A 23,355-nucleotide genomic window follows, 5' to 3' on the forward strand; every position below is an offset into this window, starting at 1 on the left:
ATTGATCAAACCCCAATGGCGGCACTCATAACTATCAATCAAAACGCTCCTTATTTTAGACTATATAGAGGAATTCGTCAGGGTTGTCCTCTTAGTCTTTTATTATTTAATTTGGTTTTAGAACCACTTGCTATCACTCTCAGGGACTCCAACTCTGTTCAGGGTATTAAGAGCGGGGATAAAGTACATAAGGTTTCGTTATACGCAGATGATTTATTAGTTTACATTTCAGACCCTAGGAAATCTATTCCCTCTATGTTATCCATATTTTCCGAATTTAGTACTTTCTCTGGATATAAGTTAAATTTACATAAAAGTGAATTATTTCCTATTAATAATTATTCTGATCAATATGATCAAATACCTTTTAATATTGCTAAAATTATTTTACTTATCTTTGTATTAAAATTACTAAAAATTTTAAAGATTCATATAAATATAATTTTCTTCCTTTAATTGAATATACACAACAAATGCTTTCCAAATGGTCGCCTATGACGATGTTGTTAATTGGTCTAATAAGTGCTATAAAAATGACAATTTTACTGAAATTTTTAAATACTTTTCAAGCTGTTCCATCCTTTGTCCCGAAAATGTTTTTTGATAGAATAGGTTCTATGATCTTGTCTAATATCTGGAATAATAAGAGTTCCAGAGTGAGTAAACCTTTACTGCAAAAGTTAAAAAAAAAAGGAGGCTTGGCTTTACCAAACTTTAGATTCTATTACTGGGCAATTAATATTCATTATATTACTTTTTGGATTCATTGTATAGATAACCAGGACTGTCTTTCATGGTTGGACTTGGAGAAGAATTTGGTAAGGGGGTTCTCTTTGGCTTCTTTACTGGAAGCTCTTCTTTCCCTTTTGTTTTCTGGGATTGGTAGACAAGATCTCAGTCCCATTGTTAGACATACGTTAAAAGTTTGGTTTCAGTTTCACAGATTTTTTGACTTAATTAACTTCGTTCTTTCTAGTAATATCCACTTTAACTATTTTTTTTAAACCATCAATTTTAGATAAGGCCTTTTTAACATGGAAAACTAGGAATAAAAACATTTCTAGATTTGTTTAATGTCTTTTTCGCAGCTAGTGGACAAATATGACATATCTAATGCACAATTTTTTAGATATTTACAAGTTGGGAATTTTTTTACATGATTTATTACCGAATTATCCACTTACTCATTTACCAAATATGACAGATGTTATTTTTCAGCTTAATCCATTTCAAAAAGGATTGATAGCCATTATATATAAACGGCTATTGAATTTACGAATGGTGTCTAATGATAAGGTTAAACGTGCTTGGGAATTGGAACTTCAGGAGTCATTTTCAGACAATGGAATAAAGTTTGTCATTTAGTTAACAATTCATCTCTTTGCGCCCGTCACTCCTTGATTCAGTTCAAGGTAGTGCACAGGGTGCATATGTCAAAAGATAAACTAGCGCATATTTTTTCTAATATAAATCCCACCTGTGGTATTTGCAACACTGAGGTGGCTACCCTAACTCATATGTTTTGGTCTTGCATAAAGTTAAATCATTTTTGGAGAGATGTTTTTAGAAAATTCATAAGGTTTGGACCTACAACCTAATTCATTTAAGGCAATCTTTGGAATTGTTCCAATGGAAGCAGGAAATATTCCTGCTTCCGCTCAGCGCACGATAGCTTTCTCAGCTTCATTGGCTAGGAGAGCTGTTCTATTGTACTGGAAGGATCCCAATCCACCGACTGTTTTTTTTCTGGCTCTCCTCCATTATGTCGTGTTTAAGTTTGGAGAAAATTAGGAGTCGGACGTTTGATACATCTTTTAAATTTGAGCAAACCTGGTGACCTTTTATTCAATATTTTCATATGATCTAATTCTTTTTACTTTTTCAATTAATTTTTTTTTCCTCCATGAAGTTTTAGATTTGACCTGAAGGGTTTTTTTATCCCCCCTTTTTTTTAAACTGTATCCTCAAAATGGGCTCCCAGTCCCTTTTTTTTTTGTTATAGGTAAGTTTAGTGGTTTTTTTCTCTCAATAACAGAAATTTTGAGTCTTTTTTTCTATGACTGTTAAGAGGAGATGTGGTTCTTTTTTTTCTTTATATTAGCTTAATACTATATATGATTTTGACGATGTATTGTGGCGACCCACTTTCTTCGCAGGCGAACCGGCTCACAAATAGCCAGCGCGCGGGAAGAGACTTTGGTAATGCACCTCTGATGTCATTTCCGCCCGGAGAGGGCGGGCGCTAGGGATTTAAATGCCAGCACCGCGAAGTTTGAATAAACTAGTCTCGAAGCGACTTACCGACTGTGTGGAGCACATCGCTACATTGGTGACCCCGACGGTCCAAACGGGATTTGGACCGAAGATGACCGACTCTTCATCTGTTCACGCAGTTTCGCTAAAACTGCCGACTTTCTGGACGCTGCGACCACGCGTGTGGTTTAGCCAAGCAGAAGCCCAGTTCCAGATTCGGCAGATATCCTCTGATTCCACGCGTTACTACCACGTGGTGAGCGCCCTTGACCAGGAGACAGCCGCCCAGGTTGCAGATTTCATACAGTCACCCCCGGAAGAAGGCAAATATGAAGCATTCAAAGCACTGCTCATTGGGACCTTTGGCCTCTCACAGCGTGAGCGGGGTGCCCACCTGCTTCACCTGGACGGTTTGGGAGACAGGCTGCCGTCAGCATTGATGAACGAGATGCTGGCCCTGGCTGACGGACACAAGCCCTGCCTCATGTTCGAGCAAGCATTCCTAGAGTGACTGCCTGAGGACATACATCTGCTGCTGGCTGATGCAGATTTCAGCAACCCCCGGAAGGTGGCGGCCCGGGCAGACGTGCTGTGGAAAGCCAAGAGGGAGAGCATGGCGTCTGTCGGTCAGATTCCCAGGCCACACGCCCAACAGCAGACCAGACCAGGCCCGGCAGGGGGGCGCACACAACAGGAGTGAGGAGTGAGGAGGACAGAGAACAGTGGTGTTTCTACCACCAGCGGTGGGGCACAAAAGCCCACCATTGTCGCCTGCCCTGCAAGGGCCAGCTGCCGCTAGTGACTATGGTGGCAGGCCACCAGGACAGCCTCTTGTACGTCTGGGACAAACAGTCGGGATGCTGCTTCTTGGTCGACACCGGAAATCAGCGTCTTGCCCCCGACGGGGTACGACACCCGCAACAGGAAGCCAGGACCCACCCTGAGGGCCACAAACGGCAGCACGATACAGACCTACAACACCCGCACAGTGCAGCTGCAGTTCGGCACCAGCCGGTTCACGTGGGACTTCACACTGGCCACGGCGGCCCAACCACTCCTGGGGGCAGACTTCTTGCGAGCTCACAGCCTGCTGGTCAACTTGCAAGGGAAAAGACTGGTACATGCCGAGACTTTCCAGACATTCTCCCTGGGTGGAGCCAAGTTGCCAGCCCCACACCTGGACTTCATCACGTTGTCAGACAACGAATTCACCAGAATCCTGGCGGACTTTCCATCGATTCTGGCACTGCAGTTCACGGCAGCCATGCCCAGGCATGGGGTACAGCACTACATCCCGACCCAGGGACCACCCTTCCACGCCTGCTCACGAAGGCTCCCCCCGGAAAATCTCCACCTGGTGAAGGAGGAGTTCAAGAGGATGGAGGAATTGGTGATCCGACAGCCCATGGGCCTCCCCCCTGCACATTGTGCCCAAAGCAGCCGGGGGTTGGAGACCATGCGGCGACTACTTCAGACTGAACGAGGCTACAACTCCAGACCGCTATCCCGTGCCGCACATACAGGACTTTGCAGAAAACCTGCACGGGGCAAGAACCTTTTCCAAAGTAGACCTCGTCCGGGGATACCATCAAATCCCGGTGCACCCTGAAGACATCCCCAAAACAGCACTCATCACACCGTTCGGCCTGTTCAAGTTCCTCCGAATGCCGTTCGGCCTGAAGAATGCCGCACAGACGTTCCATGGGCTAATGGATGCGACTTGGACTTTGCATTCATCTATTTGGATGACATCCTTATAGCCGGCAGGAGGCGCCAGGAGCATCTGTCCCACCTCCGTCAACTCTACTCCCGCCTGAGTGATTTCGGCCTCACGATCAACCCGGCCAAATGCCAGTTCGGTCTCGACACCATCAACTTCCTGGGCCACAGGATTACCAAAGACGGGGCAACACCTCTACCCGCCAAGGTAGACGCGATCCGCCACTTTGCCTGGCCCAAAACGGTCAAAGGCCTGCAGGAGTTAGTTGGTATGGTGAACTTCTACCACCGTTTCCTCCCCTCAGCAGCCTGTATCATGCGCCCTTTGTACACCCTGATGTCGGGTAAAGGCAAGGACATTACTTGGGACGAGGAGGCCGCGGCCGCTTTCGTTAAAGCCAAGGAAGCCTTGGCAGATGCTGCGATGCTGGTGCACCCCAGAACGGACGTTCCAACTACACTCACGGTGGACACATCCGACACAGCAGTCGGTGGGGTGCTGGAGCAGCTCATCGAGGGGCGCTGGCAACCCCTGGCATTCTTCAGCAAGCACCTACGACCACCCGAACTCAAGTACAGTGCTTTTGGCTAGGAGCTGTTGGCACTGTATCTGGCAATCCGGCACTTTGGGTACTTCTTAGAAGGCAGGCCGTTTGCCGCATTCACAAATCGTTGACCTTCGCGTTCATGAAGGTGTCCGATCCCTGGTCAGCTCGCCGCAGCGACATCTTTCCTACATCTCCGAGTACACGACCGACATCCAGCATGTCTCAGGAAAGGACAACGTCATGGCAGATGCACACTCCAGACCAGCTGTCCAGGCCCTGTCCCTGGGGGTGGACTATGCAGCACTGGCAGAGGCGCAGCAGGCAGACGACGAGATGCCCAGCTACAGGACCGCAGTCTCGGGTTTGCAGCTGCAAGACTTTCTCATAGGCCCAGGTGAGAGGACCCTCCTGTGCGACATGGCTACAGGCCAACCTCGCCCCATCATCCCGGCAGCCTGGAGGCGGCGACTTTTCGACTCCATACACGGTTTGGCGCACCCATCTATCAGGACAACCGTCCGGCTGGTCTCCAGCAAGTTCGTGTGGCACAGACTTCGCAAGCAGGTCAGTGAATGGGCCAGAAAGTGCACGCAGTGCCAAGCAGCCACGGTGCAGCGGCACACTAAAGCCCCGACGCAGCAGTTCGAACCCACCCACCGGAGGTTCGACCACATTCATGTGGATATCGTGGGCCCCCTACCAGTGTCCCGAGGAGTGTGGTACCTCCTAACGATGGTAGACCGGTTCATGAGGTGGCCAGAGGTGGTCCCGCTCACCGACACATCTGTTGATTCCTGCGCCCGAGCACCGATCGCAACCTGGGTAGCATGTTTCCGGGTACCGGCCCACATTACCTCCGACAGAGGCGCCCAGTTCACCTCCAGCCTGTGGTCAGCTGTGGCCAGCCTGTTGGAAACGCAACTGCACCACACTACTGCCTACCACCCACAGGCGAACGGACAGGTGGAGCGTTTCCACCATCACTTGAAGTCGGCTCTCATGGCCTGACTGAGAGGACCTAACTGGGTGGACGAGCTTCCCTGGGTCCTGCTTGGAATTCGTACAGCGCCCAAAGAGGCTCTGCACGCCTCGTCGGCCGAGTTGGTGTACAGTGCGCCCCTGGCCGTCCCAGGAAGAGTTCATACCAGCCCCAAGGGGGCAAGAGGAAGAACCCACAGCAGTCCTGGACAGACTACGCAAAAGGCTCGGCAACCTGGCCCCCGTACCAACTTCACAGCACGGACGGACCCCGACCCATGTACCCAAGGACCTGCAGAACTGTAAGTTTGTGTTTGTACGAAGGGGCGGACACCGGGCACCGCTACAGCGGCCATACGAAAGGCCATTCAAGGTGATCAACAACGACTGGTCCACGCATGTGCTGGACGTTGGGGGAGAGAGGAGGTTTTCACGGTGGACCGACTCAAACCAGCCCACGTGGACTTGGCGCAGCCGGTCGAGGTTCAGGCACCGCGCAGAGGCAGACCTCCCAAACAGAGGCTGATCCAGACTGTGGACATTGGGGGGGGGGGGGGGGTGTATCGCCGGTTCTGGGGGGGGGGCAGGTTATGTGGTGACCCACTTTCTGCGCAGGTGAACCGGCTCACAAATAGCCAGCACGTGGAGGGAGACTTTGGTAATGCACCTCTGATGTCATTTCCACCCGGAGAGGGCGGGCGCTAGGGATTTAAATGCCAGCGCTGCCAAGTTTGAATAAACTAGTCTCGAAACAACTTACCAACTGTGTGTCGTTATTTCAGCGCTGTGTGTAGCACATCACTACATGTATATTCCTTTCTTTGTTTGTACTATTATTGAAATATGTATTTGAGGTAACCTCTCCTCTGATTTGCATTTATCCTTATACTTTTAAATCAATAAAAAGATTGAAAAAGAAAAAGAAAGAAAAGTTCACAGGATTTGCCCCAGGACCTGCATAAACAAGGCATGACAGTACCTCTTCTTTTTCAGAAGTTTGTGCAGATTCAGCACATCATCTACAACCTTCACAAACTTCTTACAGATGTGTAGTAGAGAGAGCACTGACTCACGGCCTGGTACGGAAACTCCAATACCCAAGAGTGGATAACCCTCCGGAAAGCGTTGGACACGGCCCAGTCCATCCCAGGCAAAGCCCTCCCCACCACTGAGCACATCTACAAGGAGCATCCATCGTCATTGACCCCCACCATCCAGGCCATGCTCTCTTCTAGCTATTACCATCTGCCTCAGGTCCCATCAGGTTCAGGGACAGTTATAACCCCTCAACTATCAGGCTCAATCATTCAACACTCAATCACCTCAACACTGAACTGATTGCACAATCTGCACACTCATTTTCGAGGCCTCTTTACAACTCTAGTTCTCAATATTGTTTTGCTCAATTTGTCTTCCTTTGTACATTGGTTGCTAGTCTTTGTTTAGATACAGCTGCAGAGGGTTGTAAATCTAGTGGGCTCCATCTTGGGCACCAGCCTACAAAGTACCCCGGACATCTTCAGGAAAAGGTGTCTCAGAAAGGAGCGTCCATTAGTAAGGACGTCCAGCACCCAGGGCATGCCCTTTTCTCACTGTTACCATCAGGTAGGAGGTACAGAAGCCTGCAGGCACACACTCAGTGACTCAGAAACAGCTTCTTCCCCTCCGCCATCCGATTTCTGAATGGACTTTGAAGCTTTGGACACTACCTCACTTTTTTTAACATACAGAATTTCTGTTTTTGCAAATTTTTTACTAATCTATTCAATATGCATAATTGATTTACTTGTTTATTTATTCGGTTTTATTTTATTTATTATTATTTTTTTCTCTCTCTGCTGGATTATGTATTGCATTGAACTGCTGCTGCTAAGTTAACAAATTTCATGTCACATGCCGGTGATAATAAACCTGATTCTGATTCTGTGCAAAAAAATCCTGCGCACTTATATACATAGCTATAGTGCCTAAGACTTTTGCAGAGTACTGTAGTAATTTTGTGTGTTGTACCGTGCTGCACTGCAGCGAAAAAAAAACAAATTTCATGTCATGTGTGAGTGATGATAAACCTGATTCTGATGCAGGTTTCTATTGTGGACTGGGAGTGGGAAGGGGGCAGAGAGAGGGAAGGGAGTGGGAAGCACCAGAGAGACATTCTGTAATGATCAATAAACCAATTGTTTGGAATCAAATGACCTTGCCTATTGTCTCAGGGCTGGGGGGTGTCTGCACCTGTCTCACAGCCCCCACCCCTGGAACTCCTGTCCCACACCCCTTCCACCGCACTCCACCCTTGCCTTTACCACCATCCTTTGCTCCCGCCAGATTTACAAATTTGCTCTCCGTTCCACGTTGACAAATACCGTACTCACACACCCGAGTGATATACATGTGCCTGACACCCTCGCACAGCACTGCACCTATAGAAAAGGTATCAATAAGATTGAAAGAGTCTGGACAAACGTTACAAGGATGCTGTCGGGGTTTGAGGACTCGATTTATTGGTAACGGGAATGCTATCTCCTCCGATAAAGCAAAGCCAAGCAACAGGTTTCATTCCCAGATGAGAACAAAGCCTTCTACGCTCACTTTGAGGCAGAAAAAAAATGCACACAGCCGCCAGTCGGCCTGTGATTTCAGTCTCTGCCTCCTGCCCCACACCCCTCCCACGGAATTCTGGCATCCACAACATTCCCAACATCCTTTGATGCTGCCGGGTTCACAAACTTGCTCTCTGCTTCACGCTAATAAACACAGTACTGTACAAAAGTCTCAGGCACCCGAGCTATACACATGTGCCGAACACTTTTACACAGTGCTATACAGTTTTTCATAAATTCTATTATATTTCTTTATGCTCCTGAAAATGCCTGCAAAAAATAGATCTAGATTTAGAAAATGGTCACACAAACAAAATCTGTAGTAGGTTTTCTCAGACCTTGACAGAGGGCCACCTCCTCCCTACCCACATCCTGCCACACCCCCTGTGACAGAGACAGGTATTCACCCCACCACACCCCCTGTGACAGAGACAGATACTCACCCCGCCACACCCCCTCCGACAGAGACAGATACTCACCCCACCACACCCCTGTGACAGAGACAGATACTCACCCCACCACACCCCCTGTGACAGAGACAGTTACTCACCCCACCACACCCGCTCCGACAGAGACAGATACTCACCCCACCACAACCCCTCCGACAGAGACAGATACTCACCCCACTACACCCCCGTGACAGTGACAGATACTCACCCCACCACACCCCCTCCGACAGAGACAGATACTCACCCCACCACACCCCCTCCGACAGAGACAGATACTCACCCCACCACACTCCCTCCGACAGAGACAGATACTCACCGCACCACACCCCCTGTGACAGAGACAGATACTCACCCCACCACACCCCCTCCGACAGAGACAGATACTCACCCCACCACACCCCCTCCGACAGAGACAGATACTCACCCCGCCACACCCCCTCCGACAGAGACAGATACTCACCCCGCCACACCCCCTCCGACAGAGACAGACACTCACCTCGCCACACCCCCTCCGACAGAGACAGATACTCACCCCACCACACCCCCTCCGACAGAGACAGACACTCACCCCACCACACCCCCCGTGACAGTGACAGATACTCACCCCACCACACCCCCTCCGACAGAGACAGATTCTCACCCCACCACACCCCCTGCGACAGAGACAGTTACTCACTCCACTACACCCCCGTGACAGAGACAGATACTCACCCCACCACACCCCCTCCGACAGAGACAGATTCTCACCCCACCACACCCCCTGTGACAGAGACAGATACTCACCCCACCACACCCCCTCCGACAGAGACAGATACTCACCCCACCACACCCCCGTGACAGTGACAGATACTCACCCCACCACACCCCCGTGACAGAGACAGATACTCACCTCACCACACCCCCTCCGACAGAGACAGATTCTCACCCCACCACACACCCTCCGACAGTGACAGATACTCACCCCACCACACCCCCTCCGACAGAGACAGATACTCACCCCGCCACACCCCCCGTGACAGAGACAGATACTCACCCCACCACACCCCCCGTGACAGAGACAGATACTCACCCCACCACACCCCCTCCGACAGAGACAGATACTTACCCCACCCGTGACAGAGACAGATACTCACCCGACACACACCCACAACCCCTCCGACAGAGACAGATACTCACCACACCACACCCCCTCCGACAGAGACAGATACTCACCCCACCACACCCCCTCCGACAGAGACAGATACTCACCCCACCACACCCCCTCCGACAGAGACAGATACACACTCCACCACACCCCCTCCGACAGAGACAGATACTTACCCCACCACACCCCCTGTGACAGAGACAGATACTTACCCCACCACACCCCCTGTGACAGAGACAGATACTCACCCCACCACACCCCCGTGACAGAGACAGATACTCACCCCACCACACCCCCTCCGACAGAGACAGATACTTACCCCACCACACCCCCTGTGACAGAGACAGATACTTACCCCACCACACCCCCTGTGACAGAGACAGATACTCACCCCACCACACCCCCTCCGACAGAGACAGATACACACCCCACCACACCCCCTCCGACAGAGACAGATACTCACCCCACCACACCCCCTCCGACAGAGACAGATACTCACCCCACCACACCCCCTCCGACAGAGACAGATACACACTCCACCACACCCCCTCCGACAGAGACAGATACTTACCCCACCACACCCCCTGTGACAGAGACAGATACTTACCCCACCACACCCCCTGTGACAGAGACAGATACTTACCCCACCACACCCCCTGTGACAGAGACAGATACTTACCCCACCACACCCCCTGTGACAGAGACAGATACTCACCCCACCACACCCCCGTGACAGAGACAGATACTCACCCCACCACACCCCCTCCGACAGAGACAGATACTTACCCCACCACACCCCCTGTGACAGAGACAGATACTTACCCCACCACACCCCCTGTGACAGAGACAGATACTCACCCCACCACACCCCCTCCGACAGAGACAGATACTTACCCCACCACACCCCCTGTGACAGAGACAGATACTCACCCGACACACACCCACAACCCCTCCGACAGAGACAGTTACTCACCCCACCACACCCCCTCCGACAGAGATAGATACTCACCCCACCACACCCCCTGTGACAGAGACAGATACTCACCCCACCACACCCCCTCCGACAGAGACAGATACACACCCCACCACACCCCCTCCGACAGAGACAGATACTTACCCCACCACACCCCCTGTGACAGAGACAGATACTCACCCGACACACACCCATAACCACTCCGACAGAGACAGTTACTCACCCCACCACACCCCCTCCGACAGAGACAGATACTCACTTCACCACACCCCCTCCGACAGAGACACTCACCCCACCACACCCCTTCCGACAGAGACACTCACCCCACCACACCACTCCGACAGAGACAGATTCTCACCCCACCACACCCCCTGTGACAGAGACAGATACTCACCCCACCACACCCCCTCCGACAGAGACAGATACTCACCCCACCACACCCCCGTGACAGTGACAGATACTCACCCCACCACACCCCCGTGACAGAGACAGATACTCACCTCACCACACCCCCGTGACAGAGACAGATACTCACCCCACCACACCCCCTCCGACAGAGACAGATACTCACCCCGCCACACCCCCCGTGACAGAGACAGATACTCACCCCACCACACCCCCCGTGACAGAGACAGATACTCACCCCACCACACCCCCTCCGACAGAGACAGATACTTACCCCACCCGTGACAGAGACAGATACTCACCCGACACACACCCACAACCCCTCCGACAGAGACAGATACTCACCACACCACACCCCCTCCGACAGAGACAGATACTCACCCCACCACACCCCCTCCGACAGAGACAGATACACACCCCACCACACCCCCTCCGACAGAGACAGATACTTACCCCACCACACCCCCTGTGACAGAGACAGATACTTACCCCACCACACCCCCTGTGACAGAGACAGATACTCACCCCACCACACCCCCGTGACAGAGACAGATACTCACCCCACCACACCCCCTGTGACAGAGACAGATACTCACCCCACCACACCCCCTCCGACAGAGACAGATACACACCCCACCACACCCCCTCCGACAGAGACAGATACTTACCCCACCACACCCCCTGTGACAGAGACAGATACTCACCCCACCACACCCCCTCCGACAGAAAGATACTCACCCCACCACACCCCCTCCAACAGAGACAGATACTCACCCCACCACACCACTGTGACAGAGACAGATACTCACCCCACCACACCCCTGTGACAGAGACAGATACTCACCCCACCACACCCCCTCCGATAGAGACAGATACTCACCCCACCACACCCCCTCCGACAGAGACAGATACTTACCCCACCCGTGACAGAGACAGATACTCACCCGACACACACCCACAACCCCTCCGACAGAGACAGATACTCACCACACCACACCCCCTCCGACAGAGACAGATACTCACCCCACCACACCCCCTCCGACAGAGACAGATACACACCCCACCACACCCCCTCCGACAGTGACAGATACTCACCCCACCACACCCCCTCCGACAGAGACAGACACTCACCTCGCCACACCCCCTCCGACAGAGACAGATACTCACCCCACCACACCCCCTCCGACAGAGACAGATTCTCACCCCACCACACCCCTGTGACAGAGACAGATACTCACCTCACCACACCCCCTCCGACAGAGACAGATACTCACCCCACCACACCCCCGTGACAGAGACAGATACTCACCCGACACACACCCACAACCCCTCCGACAGAGACAGATACTCACCCCACCACACCCCCGTGACAGAGACAGATACTCACCCCACCACACCCCTGTGACAGAGACAGATACTCACCCCACTACACCCCGTCCGACAGAGACAGATACTCACCCCACCACACCCCCTCCGACAGAGACAGATACTCACCCCACCACACCCCCCGTGACAGAGACAGATACTCACCCCACCACACCCCCCGTGACAGAGACACTCACCCCGCCACACACCCTCCGACAGAGACAGATACTCACCCCTTCACACCCCCCGTGACAGAGACAGATAATCACCCTCCACACCCCCTCCGACAGAGACAGATACACCCCACCACACCCCCCGTGACAGAGACAGATACTCACCCCACCACACCCCCCGTGACAGAGACAGATACTCACCCCACAACACCCCCGTGACAGAGACAGATACTCACCCCACCACACCCCCTCTGACAGAGACAGATACTCACCCCACCACACCCGCTCTGACAGAGACAGATACTCACCCCGCCACACTCCCTGTGACAGAGACAGATACTCACCTCACCACACCCCACGTGACAGAGACAGATACTCACCCCAATACACCCCCTCCGACAGAGACAGACACTCACCTCACCACACCCCCCGTGACAGAGACAGATACTCACCCCAATACACCCCCTCCGACAGAGACAGATACTCACCCCACCACACCCCCGTGACAGAGACAGATACTCACCCCACCACACCCCTGTGACAGAGACAGATACTCACCTCACCACACCCCCTCCGACAGAAACAGATACTCACCCCACCACACCCCTGTGACAGAGACAGATACTCACCCCACCACACCCCCTCCGACAGAGAGAGATACTCACCCCACCACAACCCCCTCCGACAGAGACAGATACTCACCCCACCACACCCCCTCCAACACAGATACTCACCCCACCACACCCCCTCCGACTGAGGCAGATACTCACCCCACCACACCCCCTCCGACAGAGACAGATACTCACCCCACCACACCCCCTCCGACTGAGGCAGATACTCACCCCACCACACCCCCCGTGACAGAGACAGATACTCACCCCACCACACCCCCTCCGAAAGAGACCGATACTCACTCCACCACACCCGTGACAGAGACAGATACTCACCCGACCACACCCCCTCCGACACAGATACTCACCCGACCACACCCGTGACAGAGACAGATACTCACCCCACCACACACCCCGTGACAGAGACAGATACTCACCCCACCACACCCCCTCCGACAGAGACAGATACTCACCCCACCACACCCCCGTGACAGAGACAGATACTCACCCCACCACACCCTCCGACAGAGAGATACTCACCCCACCACAACCCCTCCGACAGAGACAGATACTGACCCCACCACACCCCCTGTGACAGAGACAGATACTCACCCCACCACACCCCCTGTGACAGAGACAGATACTCACCCCACCACACCCCCTCCGACAGAGACAGATACTCACCCCACCACACCCCCTCCGACAGAGACAGATACTCACCCCACCACACCCCCGTGACAGAGAGAGATACTCACCCCACCACACCCCCTCCGACAGAGACAGATACTCACCCCACCACACCCCCGTGACAGAGACAGATTCTCACCCCACCACACCCCCCGTGACAGAGACAGATACTCACCCCACCACACCCCCCGTGACAGAGACACTCACTCCGCCACACACCCTCCGACAGAGACAGATACTCACCCCTTCACACCCCCCGTGACAGAGACAGATAATCACCCTCCACACCCCCTCCGACAGAGACAGATACACCCCACCACACCCCCCGTGACAGAGACAGATACTCACCCCACCACACCCCCCGTGACAGAGACAGATACTCACCCCACCACACCCCCGTGACAGAGACAGATACTCACCCCACCACACCCCCTCTGACAGAGACAGATACTCACCCCACCACACCCGCTCTGACAGAGACAGATACTCACCCCGCCACACTCCCTGTGACAGAGACAGATACTCACCCCACCACACCCCCTCTGACAGAGACAGATACTCACCCCACCACACCCGCTCTGACAGAGACAGATACTCACCTCACCACACCCCCCGTGACAGAGACAGATACTCACCCCACCACACCCCCTCCGACAGAGACAGATACTCACCCCACCACACCCCCCGTGACAGAGACAGATACTCACCCCAATACACCCCCTCCGACAGAGACAGATACTCACCCCACCACACCCCCGTGACAGAGACAGATACTCACCCCACCACACCCCTGTGACAGAGACAGATACTCACCCCACCACACCCCCTCCGACAGAGAGAGATACTCACCCCACCACAACCCCCTCCGACAGAGACAGATACTCACCCCACCACACCCCCTCCAACACAGATACTCACCCCACCACACCCCCTCCGACTGAGGCAGATACTCACCCCACCACACCCCCCGTGACAGAGACAGATACTCACCCCACCACACCCCCTCCGACTGAGGCAGATACTCACCCCACCACACCCCCTCCGACAGAGACAGATACTCACCCCACCACACCCCCTCCGACTGAGGCAGATACTCACCCCACCACACCCCCCGTGACAGAGACAGATACTCACCCCACCACACCCCCTGTGACAGAGACATACTCACCCCACCACACCCCCTCCGAAAGAGACCGATACTCACCCCACCACACCACACCCCCCGTGACAGAGACAGATACTCACCCCACCACACCCCCTGTGACAGAGACAGATACTCACCCCACCACACCCCCTCCGAAAGAGACCGATACTCACCCCACCACACCCGTGACAGAGACAGATACTCACCCGACCACACCCCCTCCGACACAGATACTCACCCGACCACACCCGTGACAGAGACAGATATTCACCCCACCACACACCCCGTGACAGAGACAGATACTCACCCCACCACACCCCCTCCGACAGAGACAGATACTCACCCCACCACACCCCCGTGACAGAGACAGATTCTCACCCCACCACACCCTCCGACAGAGAGATACTCACCCCACCACAACCCCTCCGACAGAGACAGATACTGACCCCACCACACCCCCTGTGACAGAGACAGATACTCACCCCACCACACCCCCTGTGACAGAGACAGATACTCACCCCACCACACCCCCTCCGACAGAGACAGATACTCACCCCACCACACCCCCTCCGACAGAGACAGATACTCACCCCACCACACCCCCGTGACAGAGAGAGATACTCACCCCACCACACCCCCTCCGACAGAGACAGATACTCACCCCACCACACCCCCGTGACAGAGACAGATTCTCACCCCACCACACCCCCTGTGACAGAGACAGATACTCACTCCACCCTTGTGACAGAGACAGATACTCACCCCACCACACCCCCGTGACAGAGAGAGATACTCACCCCACCACACCCCCTCCGATAGAGACAGATACACACCCCACCACACCCCCTCCGATAGAGACAGATACACACCCCACCACACCCCCTCCGATAGAGACAGATACTCACCCCACCACACTCCCTCCGACAGAGACAGATACTCACCCCACCACACCCCCTCCGACAGAGACAGATACTCACCCCACCACACCCCCTCCGACAGAGACAGATACTCACCCCACCACACCCCCGTGACAGTGGCAGATACTCACCCCACCACACCCCCTCCGACAGAGACAGATACTCACCCCACCACACCCCCGTGACAGAGACAGATACTCACCCCACCACACCCCCTCCGATAGAGACTGATACTCACCCCACCACACCCCCTCCGACAGTGACAGATACTCACCCCACCACACCCCCCGTGACAGAGACAGATTCTCACCCCACCACACCCCCCGTGGCAGAGACAGATAATCACCCACCACATCCCCTCCGACAGAGACAGATACTCACCCCACCACACACCCTCCGACAGAGACAGATACTCATCCCACCACACCCCCTCGGACAGAGACAGATACTCACCCCACCACACCCCCTCGGACAGAGACAGATACTCACCCGACCACACCCCCGTGACAGAGACAGATACTCACCCCACCACACACCCCGTGACAGAGACAGATACTCACCCCACCACACACCCCGTGACAGAGACAGATACTCACCCCACCACACACCCCGTGACAGAGACAGATACTCACCCCACCACACCCCCCGTGACAGAGACAGATTCTCACCCCACCACACCCCCCGTGGCAGAGACAGATCTCACCCCACCACACCCCCTCCGACAGAGACAGATAATCACCCACCACATCCCCTCCGACAGAGACAGATACTCACCCCACCACACACCCTCCGACAGAGACAGATACTCACCCCACCACACCCCCTCGGACAGAGACAGATACTCACCCCACCACACCCCCTCGGACAGAGACAGATACTCACCCGACCACACCCCCGTGACAGAGACAGATACTCACCCCACCACACACCCCGTGACAGAGACAGATTCTCACCCCACCACACCCCCTCCGACAGAGACAGATACTCACCCCACCACACCCCCGTGACAGAGACAGATACTCACCCCACCACACCCCCGTGACAGAGACAGATACTCACCCCGCAGGTTCTTGATGAAGTCGTCCATTTTCATCTTGCGCTCCATCTTGACGTTGGGGCTGTACATGTCGGTGTTGAGCAGGATGATAGCGAAGGCCAGGATGAAGATGGTGTCCGGGTTGCGGAACTGACGCACCAGCGCCGGATTACAGATGCAGTACCGCTGGCTGGGGAGGGCGGCAGGGCGCGAGGCATCAGACCAGACCCCCAGGGACGTCAGTGTGGACCGGACCGTCGGATCTGCCCGTCTGCGGGCATGCGGGGGGGCAGCAGCGGGGCTGGAAGTGGTCACAGAGACAGGGACGGGTATAGGGCCAAGAGGATGTTACCGAGACCAGGCTTAGGGGCTGGAGAGGGTCAGAGTCCGAGAGGGGTGTAGGGACCAGAGGAAGTTACTGAGACAGGGAGGAGTGTACGGGACGGAGGAGGTTAAGAAGACAGGAGGGCTGTGGGGTCCGGAGAGTATTACAGAAACGGGGTGGAGTACAGTGGACAGAGGGCATTACAGAGACAGGGAGGTGTGTAAGGGAAGGTGGAGCTTACTGAGAGAGGGAGGGGGTGTAGGGGTCAGAGGAGGTTACAGAGACAGGGAGAGGTCCCAGGAGGAAGGAGGTTACTGAGAGAGGGAGGAGGTTACTGAGATGGGAGGGGTGTAGGGGCCAGAGGAGGTTACAGAAATAGGAAGATGCGTAGGGGAGGGAGGAGGTTTAGAAGAGTTCGGGGTGTTGGGGCCACAAGGTGGGGTGTAGAGGCCAGAGAAGATGGGGAGGGATGGCTTTAGACGATGGTGGGTACTGGAGACATGGGAAGTGAGTGGGGACGGTAAACCGGTGATGCTGGCGAGGCGGGGGGCACCCACCTGAAGGATTCGATGAGCCGCTCCACCTTCTGCGCCTCACCCTGCACGCGGATGTGGGCCTGGAACTTGCGCAGAGCCTCGTCCAGCTCCATCCCGCCAAAGTCCATCTCGTCCACCACACAGCTGAGGATCGGCGATGGGGGGAGGGGGGAAAGTAGAGACGAGGGGTTAATGGCGTGTGTGTGTGGGGAGCCGCTGAAGGCTGTATGTAGCTGAGCGGTCGAGTCTGGGGCAGCTTGCTGTCTCCAGCAGGGAGGGTAAAATGGACTTGGGTGTCAGATTCTTGTAACAATGGGCCATCAGCAGGGATTTGGTGCGCTTTATGTGTCGATGGCTGAGAGATGTACATGGCTGTGGTCTGGGGTCAGAGACATCTCGTGGCAGCGTCACTGGGCAATAGGAAACCTGTCTGACCATTTCCCCTGTATCTCTCTGTCCCTTCCTCCTTCTATCACTCTCCATTCTCTCTCTCTAACCCGGGGTCACAGGACAGTGTTGGGGAGCAGGAACCATAGCTAATCCTCCACCTCTCTTTTTCTTCCCCTCCTCTATCTCTCCACCTCTCTCTACACCCTTCACTCTAACCGTGGCCTCTGGCCTGTGATGGGGAGCAGGATCCCTGGCTGATTCCTGGACCGCACCCCTCTCTATCTCTGCCCATTTCTCTCTCCCACTCGCTCTTTGTTCACCTCTTTCTCTCTCTGTCTAACCCAGGGGTCACTGGCCAGTCCGCCACCTCTCTCTCTCCCCCCAACCCAGGGGTCACTGGCCAGTCCGCCACCTCTCTCTCTCCCCCCAACCCAGGGGTCACTGGCCAGTCCGCCACCTCGCTCTGTCTAACCCAGGGATCACTGGCCAGTCCCCTACCTCTCTCTCCCCCCCCAACCCAGGGGTCACTGGCCAGTCCGCAACCTCTCTCTCTCCCCCCAACCCAGGGGTCATTGGGCACTCCCCCACCTCGCTCTGTCTAACCCAGGGGTCACTGGCCAGTCCGCCACCTCGCTCTGTCTAACCCAGGGGTCACTGGCCAGTCCCCCACCTCTCTCTGTCTAACCCAGGGGTCACTGGCCAGTCCCCCACCTCTCTCTGTCTAACCCAGGGGTCACTGGCCAGTCCGCCACCTCGCTCTGTCTAACCCAGGGATCACTGGCCAGTCCCCTACCTCTCTCTCCCCCCCCAACCCAGGGGTCACTGGCCCGTCCCCCACCTCTCTCTAACCCAGGGGTCATTGGGCACTCCCCCACCTCTCTCTCTCCCCCCAACCCAGGGGTCATTGGGCACCCCCACCTCTCTCTCTCCCCCCAACCCAGGGGTCATTGGGCACTCCCCCCCCTCTCTCTCTCCCCCCAACCCAGGGGTCATTGGGCACTCCCCCACCTCTCTCCCCCCAACCCAGGGGTCACTGGCCAGTCCCCCACCTCTCTCTAACCCAGGGGTCATTGGGCACTCCCCCACCTCTCTCTCTCTAACCCAGGGGTCATTGGCCAGTCCCACACCTCTCTCCCCCCAATCCAGGGGTCATTGGGCACTCCCCCACCTCTCTCTGTCTAACCCAGGGGTCATTGGGCACTCCCCCACCTCTCTCTGTCTAACCCAGGGGTCACTGGTCCATCCCCCCACCTCCCTCTCTCTAACCCAGGGGTTATTGGGCACTCCCCCACCTCTCTCTGTCTAACCCAGGGGTCACTGGCCAGTCCCCCACCTCCCTCTCTCCCCCCAACCCAGGGGTCATTGGCCAGTCCCCCACCTCTCTCTGTCTAACCCAGGGGTCATTGGGCACTCCCCCACCTCTCTCTGTCTAACCCACGGGTCACTGGCCAGTCCCCCACCTCTCTCTGTCTAACCCAGGGGTCACTGGCCAGTCCCCCACCTCTCTCCCCCCAACCCAGGGGTCATTGGGCACTCCCCCACCTCTCTCCCCCCAACCCAGGGGTCATTGGGCACTCCCCCACCTCTCTCCCCCCAACCCAGGGGTCACTGGCCAGTCCCCCACCTCTCTCTCCCTCTGTCACTCAGGAACTGTGAACGCGATCTTGAAGGGAAACTGGGTAGGGAGGGTAACGACTCGGAATGGATTTGAGAGGAGAGCGAGCGGTGAGAGTAGGGAAGTGCGAGGGTCAGAGAATGGCTTTGTAATCTTGAGTCTGTCCCTCTCCCCACAAACCCTGCCCAACCTGATGGGTGTTTTTCATCAAGGTTACTCACCGGTTCAGACAACGTTGAGGTTCGGCCTCTCACGAAACTGTGGCCCAGACGAGTGTTTTTTTAAGTTTATAGGGATGGTTTTAGTGAGAGAAAGGGGAGTTAGGGGTCAGGTTGGGGTTTAGGGACGGGGTGTGGAGGGGTTAGGGGCCAGGCTTCTGCTCTGTGTAAACAGGTGTGGATTGGTTAATTGATAAATCTGTTTTAGTTGCATTTTTTAAGTTTGTAGGGCTGACTTGGGGACAGAGAGGGAAGTTGATGTCAGGTTAGGGTTTACGGACAGGGATTTGGGGGAGTTAGAGGTCAGTTTAGGGTTTAGGGACAGGGATGTAGCAGAGTCAGGAATCAGGCCTCCACTATGCGCTCCGTGTTCGAAGTCCAGTGACGTGGATGGGCAACGAAGGTCATCCGGGGGCCAGACCTCCAGTCCACTCTCGAAGGCCAGTGATGTTGTTGGGTGACGAAGGGCATCTGCAGATGCCAGGCTCTCCCAGGCCAGTGGGTTCCAACATCGGATGTAGGATTTGGCAAGTCCAGAGTTCAAGCCTAGAGTTCAGGGTCTCCTCATACAGTAGTCTGGGGGTCGAGAGCGAAGATTGAAGCCCAAATATCTATTAGAAGCCTGGAGGCCAGAAGGCCTACCCTGGAGGCTGGAGGCCCAAAGGCCTTACCCGGAGCCTGGAGGCCCGAAGGCCTAACGTGGAGGCTGGAGGCCCGAAGGCCTTACCCGGAGCCTGGAGGCCCAAAGGCCTAACGTGGAGCCTGGAGGCCCAAAGGCCTAACCTGGAGCCTGGAGGCCCGAAGGCCTAACCTGGGTTCAGAGGACTGTCTGCATGGGAGCGAGAAAATGGGCTTGCTTTGCCTTCATCATTTTATTGCTTGTTGTGTGCTGCTGAACATTGTGGGCAGGCTATGTTGGCATCGAAATGCGTGCTGACACTCACGGGACTGTCCCCAGGACACCCTGAGGTTGTGTTCGTTGTTAACGCAAACGACACATTTCGGTGTATGTTTCAACGTTCATCTGATTAGTACACTCAGTGGCCACTTTGTTCGGTACCCCTGTACATTTATGTAAATATCTAATCAGCCAATCATGTGGCAGCTACTCAATGCACAAAAGCATGCAGACATGGTCAAGAGGTTCAGTTCTTGTTCAGACCAAACATCAGAATGGGGGAAGAAATGTGACCTTGACTGTGAAATGATTGTTGGTGCCAGATGGGGTGGTTTGCGTATCTCAGAAACTGCTGATCTCCTGGGATTTTCACACACACAACAGTCTCTAAAGTTTATAGAGAGTGGTGTAAAAAAAACTCCCCAAAAAAAACATCCATTGAGAGGGTGAAAATGCCTTGGTAATGAGAGAGGTTAGTGGAGAATGGCCAGATTGGTCCAAGCTGACAGGAAGGCGATAGTAACTCAAATAACCACAGATTACAACAGTCAGAGCATCTCTGATCGCAGGACACGTCGAACCTTGAAGTGCATGGGCTACAGCAGCAGGAGACCACGAACACTGGGAGATACCCAATAAAGAGGCCACTGAATTTAAATCTGAAGCTTTTGTTTTGGAGGAGCAGGGAGGGGCGGGGAGGGTTTGCAGAGGTGTTAGACTCACTCCAGCACGTCACGGTTGAATTGCTTTTGCCGGTTGCCCAGAAACTCTCCGATCATCTGTCGACTCAGCCCCTTGCGCTCGAGGATAAAGCGGGCGACTCCCACTGGCGTATCTGCCACAAAGCCTCTCTCAATCAAGTACTGAATCCCCTTCTCGGGTTTCCTGCCCCAGAACAAGCGAGAGGGAAGTGGGGTTAGGTCACGATGGAGGGTGGAACCCGCATCCCAATTCTAAGCCCACACCGTGCCTCCCTGCCTCCTGTTCACCGCCAACACCTGGGTCCCTTCACCGGCGCATGGAACCTCACTGCGCAGACTCACGACTTCCAGCAGATGGTGGCCAGCTACCCCCAAGCGCTGAAGCAGCGTGCATCACCCCCAGAGCTCGGTAGGGACACGAGAGGTACAGTTTGCTCTCTCAGGCTTGTGGAGTGAGGAGGGAATAGAGCCAGAGAGAGCCAGAGAGACAGATAGAGATGGAGATAGAGGTAGATAGACAGAGAAAGAGAGACAGGGGGAATGAGAGAGACGAGAGAGAGAGAGAGAGAGAGAGAGAGAGAGAGACAGGATAGAGGGGGAGAGAGAGGGAGAATCAGAGGGAAAGAGTCAGAGAGAGAGGGTCAGTGCGCATGGGTGAAAGCAGAGGTGGAGAGAGATGTAGAGAGAGAGAGAGAGAGCAGAGGTTCAAGAGGTAGAGGTAGAAGTAGAAAGAGAAACAGACAGATGGAGAGACAGAGAGAGACAGAGCAGGATGATTAGAGAGAAGGAACAGTGTATGAGTCAAAGCAGAGAGCAGAGGTTCAAGAGGTAGAGAGAGAAACACAGAGAAAGATGGAGAGAGAGAAAAAGGAACAGTGTGTGTGAGTGAAGGCAAAGAGTGAGAGAGCAAAGGTTCAAGAGGTAGAGGTAGAGAGAGAAACAGAGACAGATAGAGAAGTAGCCTCGATAGATAGAGGGAGAGAAAGAATGGATGAACGGTGCCCCACCCACGCGGACTGTCCCCGACCATACACGCAGACCGCGGACACGCCCCGGACCCCGTGCTCACATACTTGTTGAAGAGGTTGAGGCCGATTCGGTACTGGCGGCGCTGGAAGACGTCGTTGTTGAGGGTTGGCGAGTCCCAGCTGTGCCGAGTCTCCCGCAGGTAGGTCTGGGGGCAGCTGGGCGCCTCGGGCAGACTGTCCCGCGACGACGAGCCCGTGCTGCAGTTGATGGTCTCGTTGGAGTTGAGTGTGCTGTCCAGGCTGTCGTTCTCGCCGTCCGAGAGCTCGGCCTCGGCCTTGCCGTCGCGGCTGGCCTCGCCAGGGGGGTCGAGGCGGCGGGGGGCGGGCGGCGGGGGAGGAGGCGGCGGGGGAGGAGGGGGTGGCGGCGGGGGAGGAGGGTGGTGGATGGGCACCGGCAGGGGCAGGGGCAGGGGAGGCAGCGGGGGCTGGGCCTCGGCCTCGTAGGCCAGCTGCCGGCCCAGCGAGCCTCGCTCCGAGCGGTCGCTCATGTCCACCGAGCTGTCGCTGGGCGGCTCGATGGTCAGCAGGGGCAGGTGGGCGGCCCGCTTGCGGTAGTCGCGGCACTCGGCGCAGGCGGCCGGCCGCCGGCCGCCCGGCTCGGGGGCCTCCGACTCCCGGGGGGAAGCCGCCCAGGGTTCCGAG

The 23,355-nt window shown here is 55.0% G+C and overlaps 1 protein-coding gene across 1 annotated transcript in view; it reads right to left on the reverse strand.

Moving 5' to 3' along the window:
- The window catches only part of LOC132380750 (IQ motif and SEC7 domain-containing protein 2-like), a gene marked incomplete at its 5' end in the record, with an annotated part of 56,673 nt that extends 33,319 nt beyond the window's left edge, over positions 1–23,354 (reverse strand). The window contains 4 exon segments of the mRNA XM_059949742.1: positions 17,026–17,192; positions 17,885–18,007; positions 21,708–21,869; positions 22,759–23,354. Of these exon segments, the coding sequence (XP_059805725.1) occupies positions 17,026–17,192; positions 17,885–18,007; positions 21,708–21,869; positions 22,759–23,354 (1,048 nt within the window).
- Position 23,355: the final 1 nt, after the last annotated feature.

The sequence above is a fragment of the Hypanus sabinus genome, chromosome 24 (assembly GCF_030144855.1).
Source record: "Hypanus sabinus isolate sHypSab1 chromosome 24, sHypSab1.hap1, whole genome shotgun sequence".
NCBI lineage: Eukaryota > Metazoa > Chordata > Chondrichthyes > Myliobatiformes > Dasyatidae > Hypanus > Hypanus sabinus.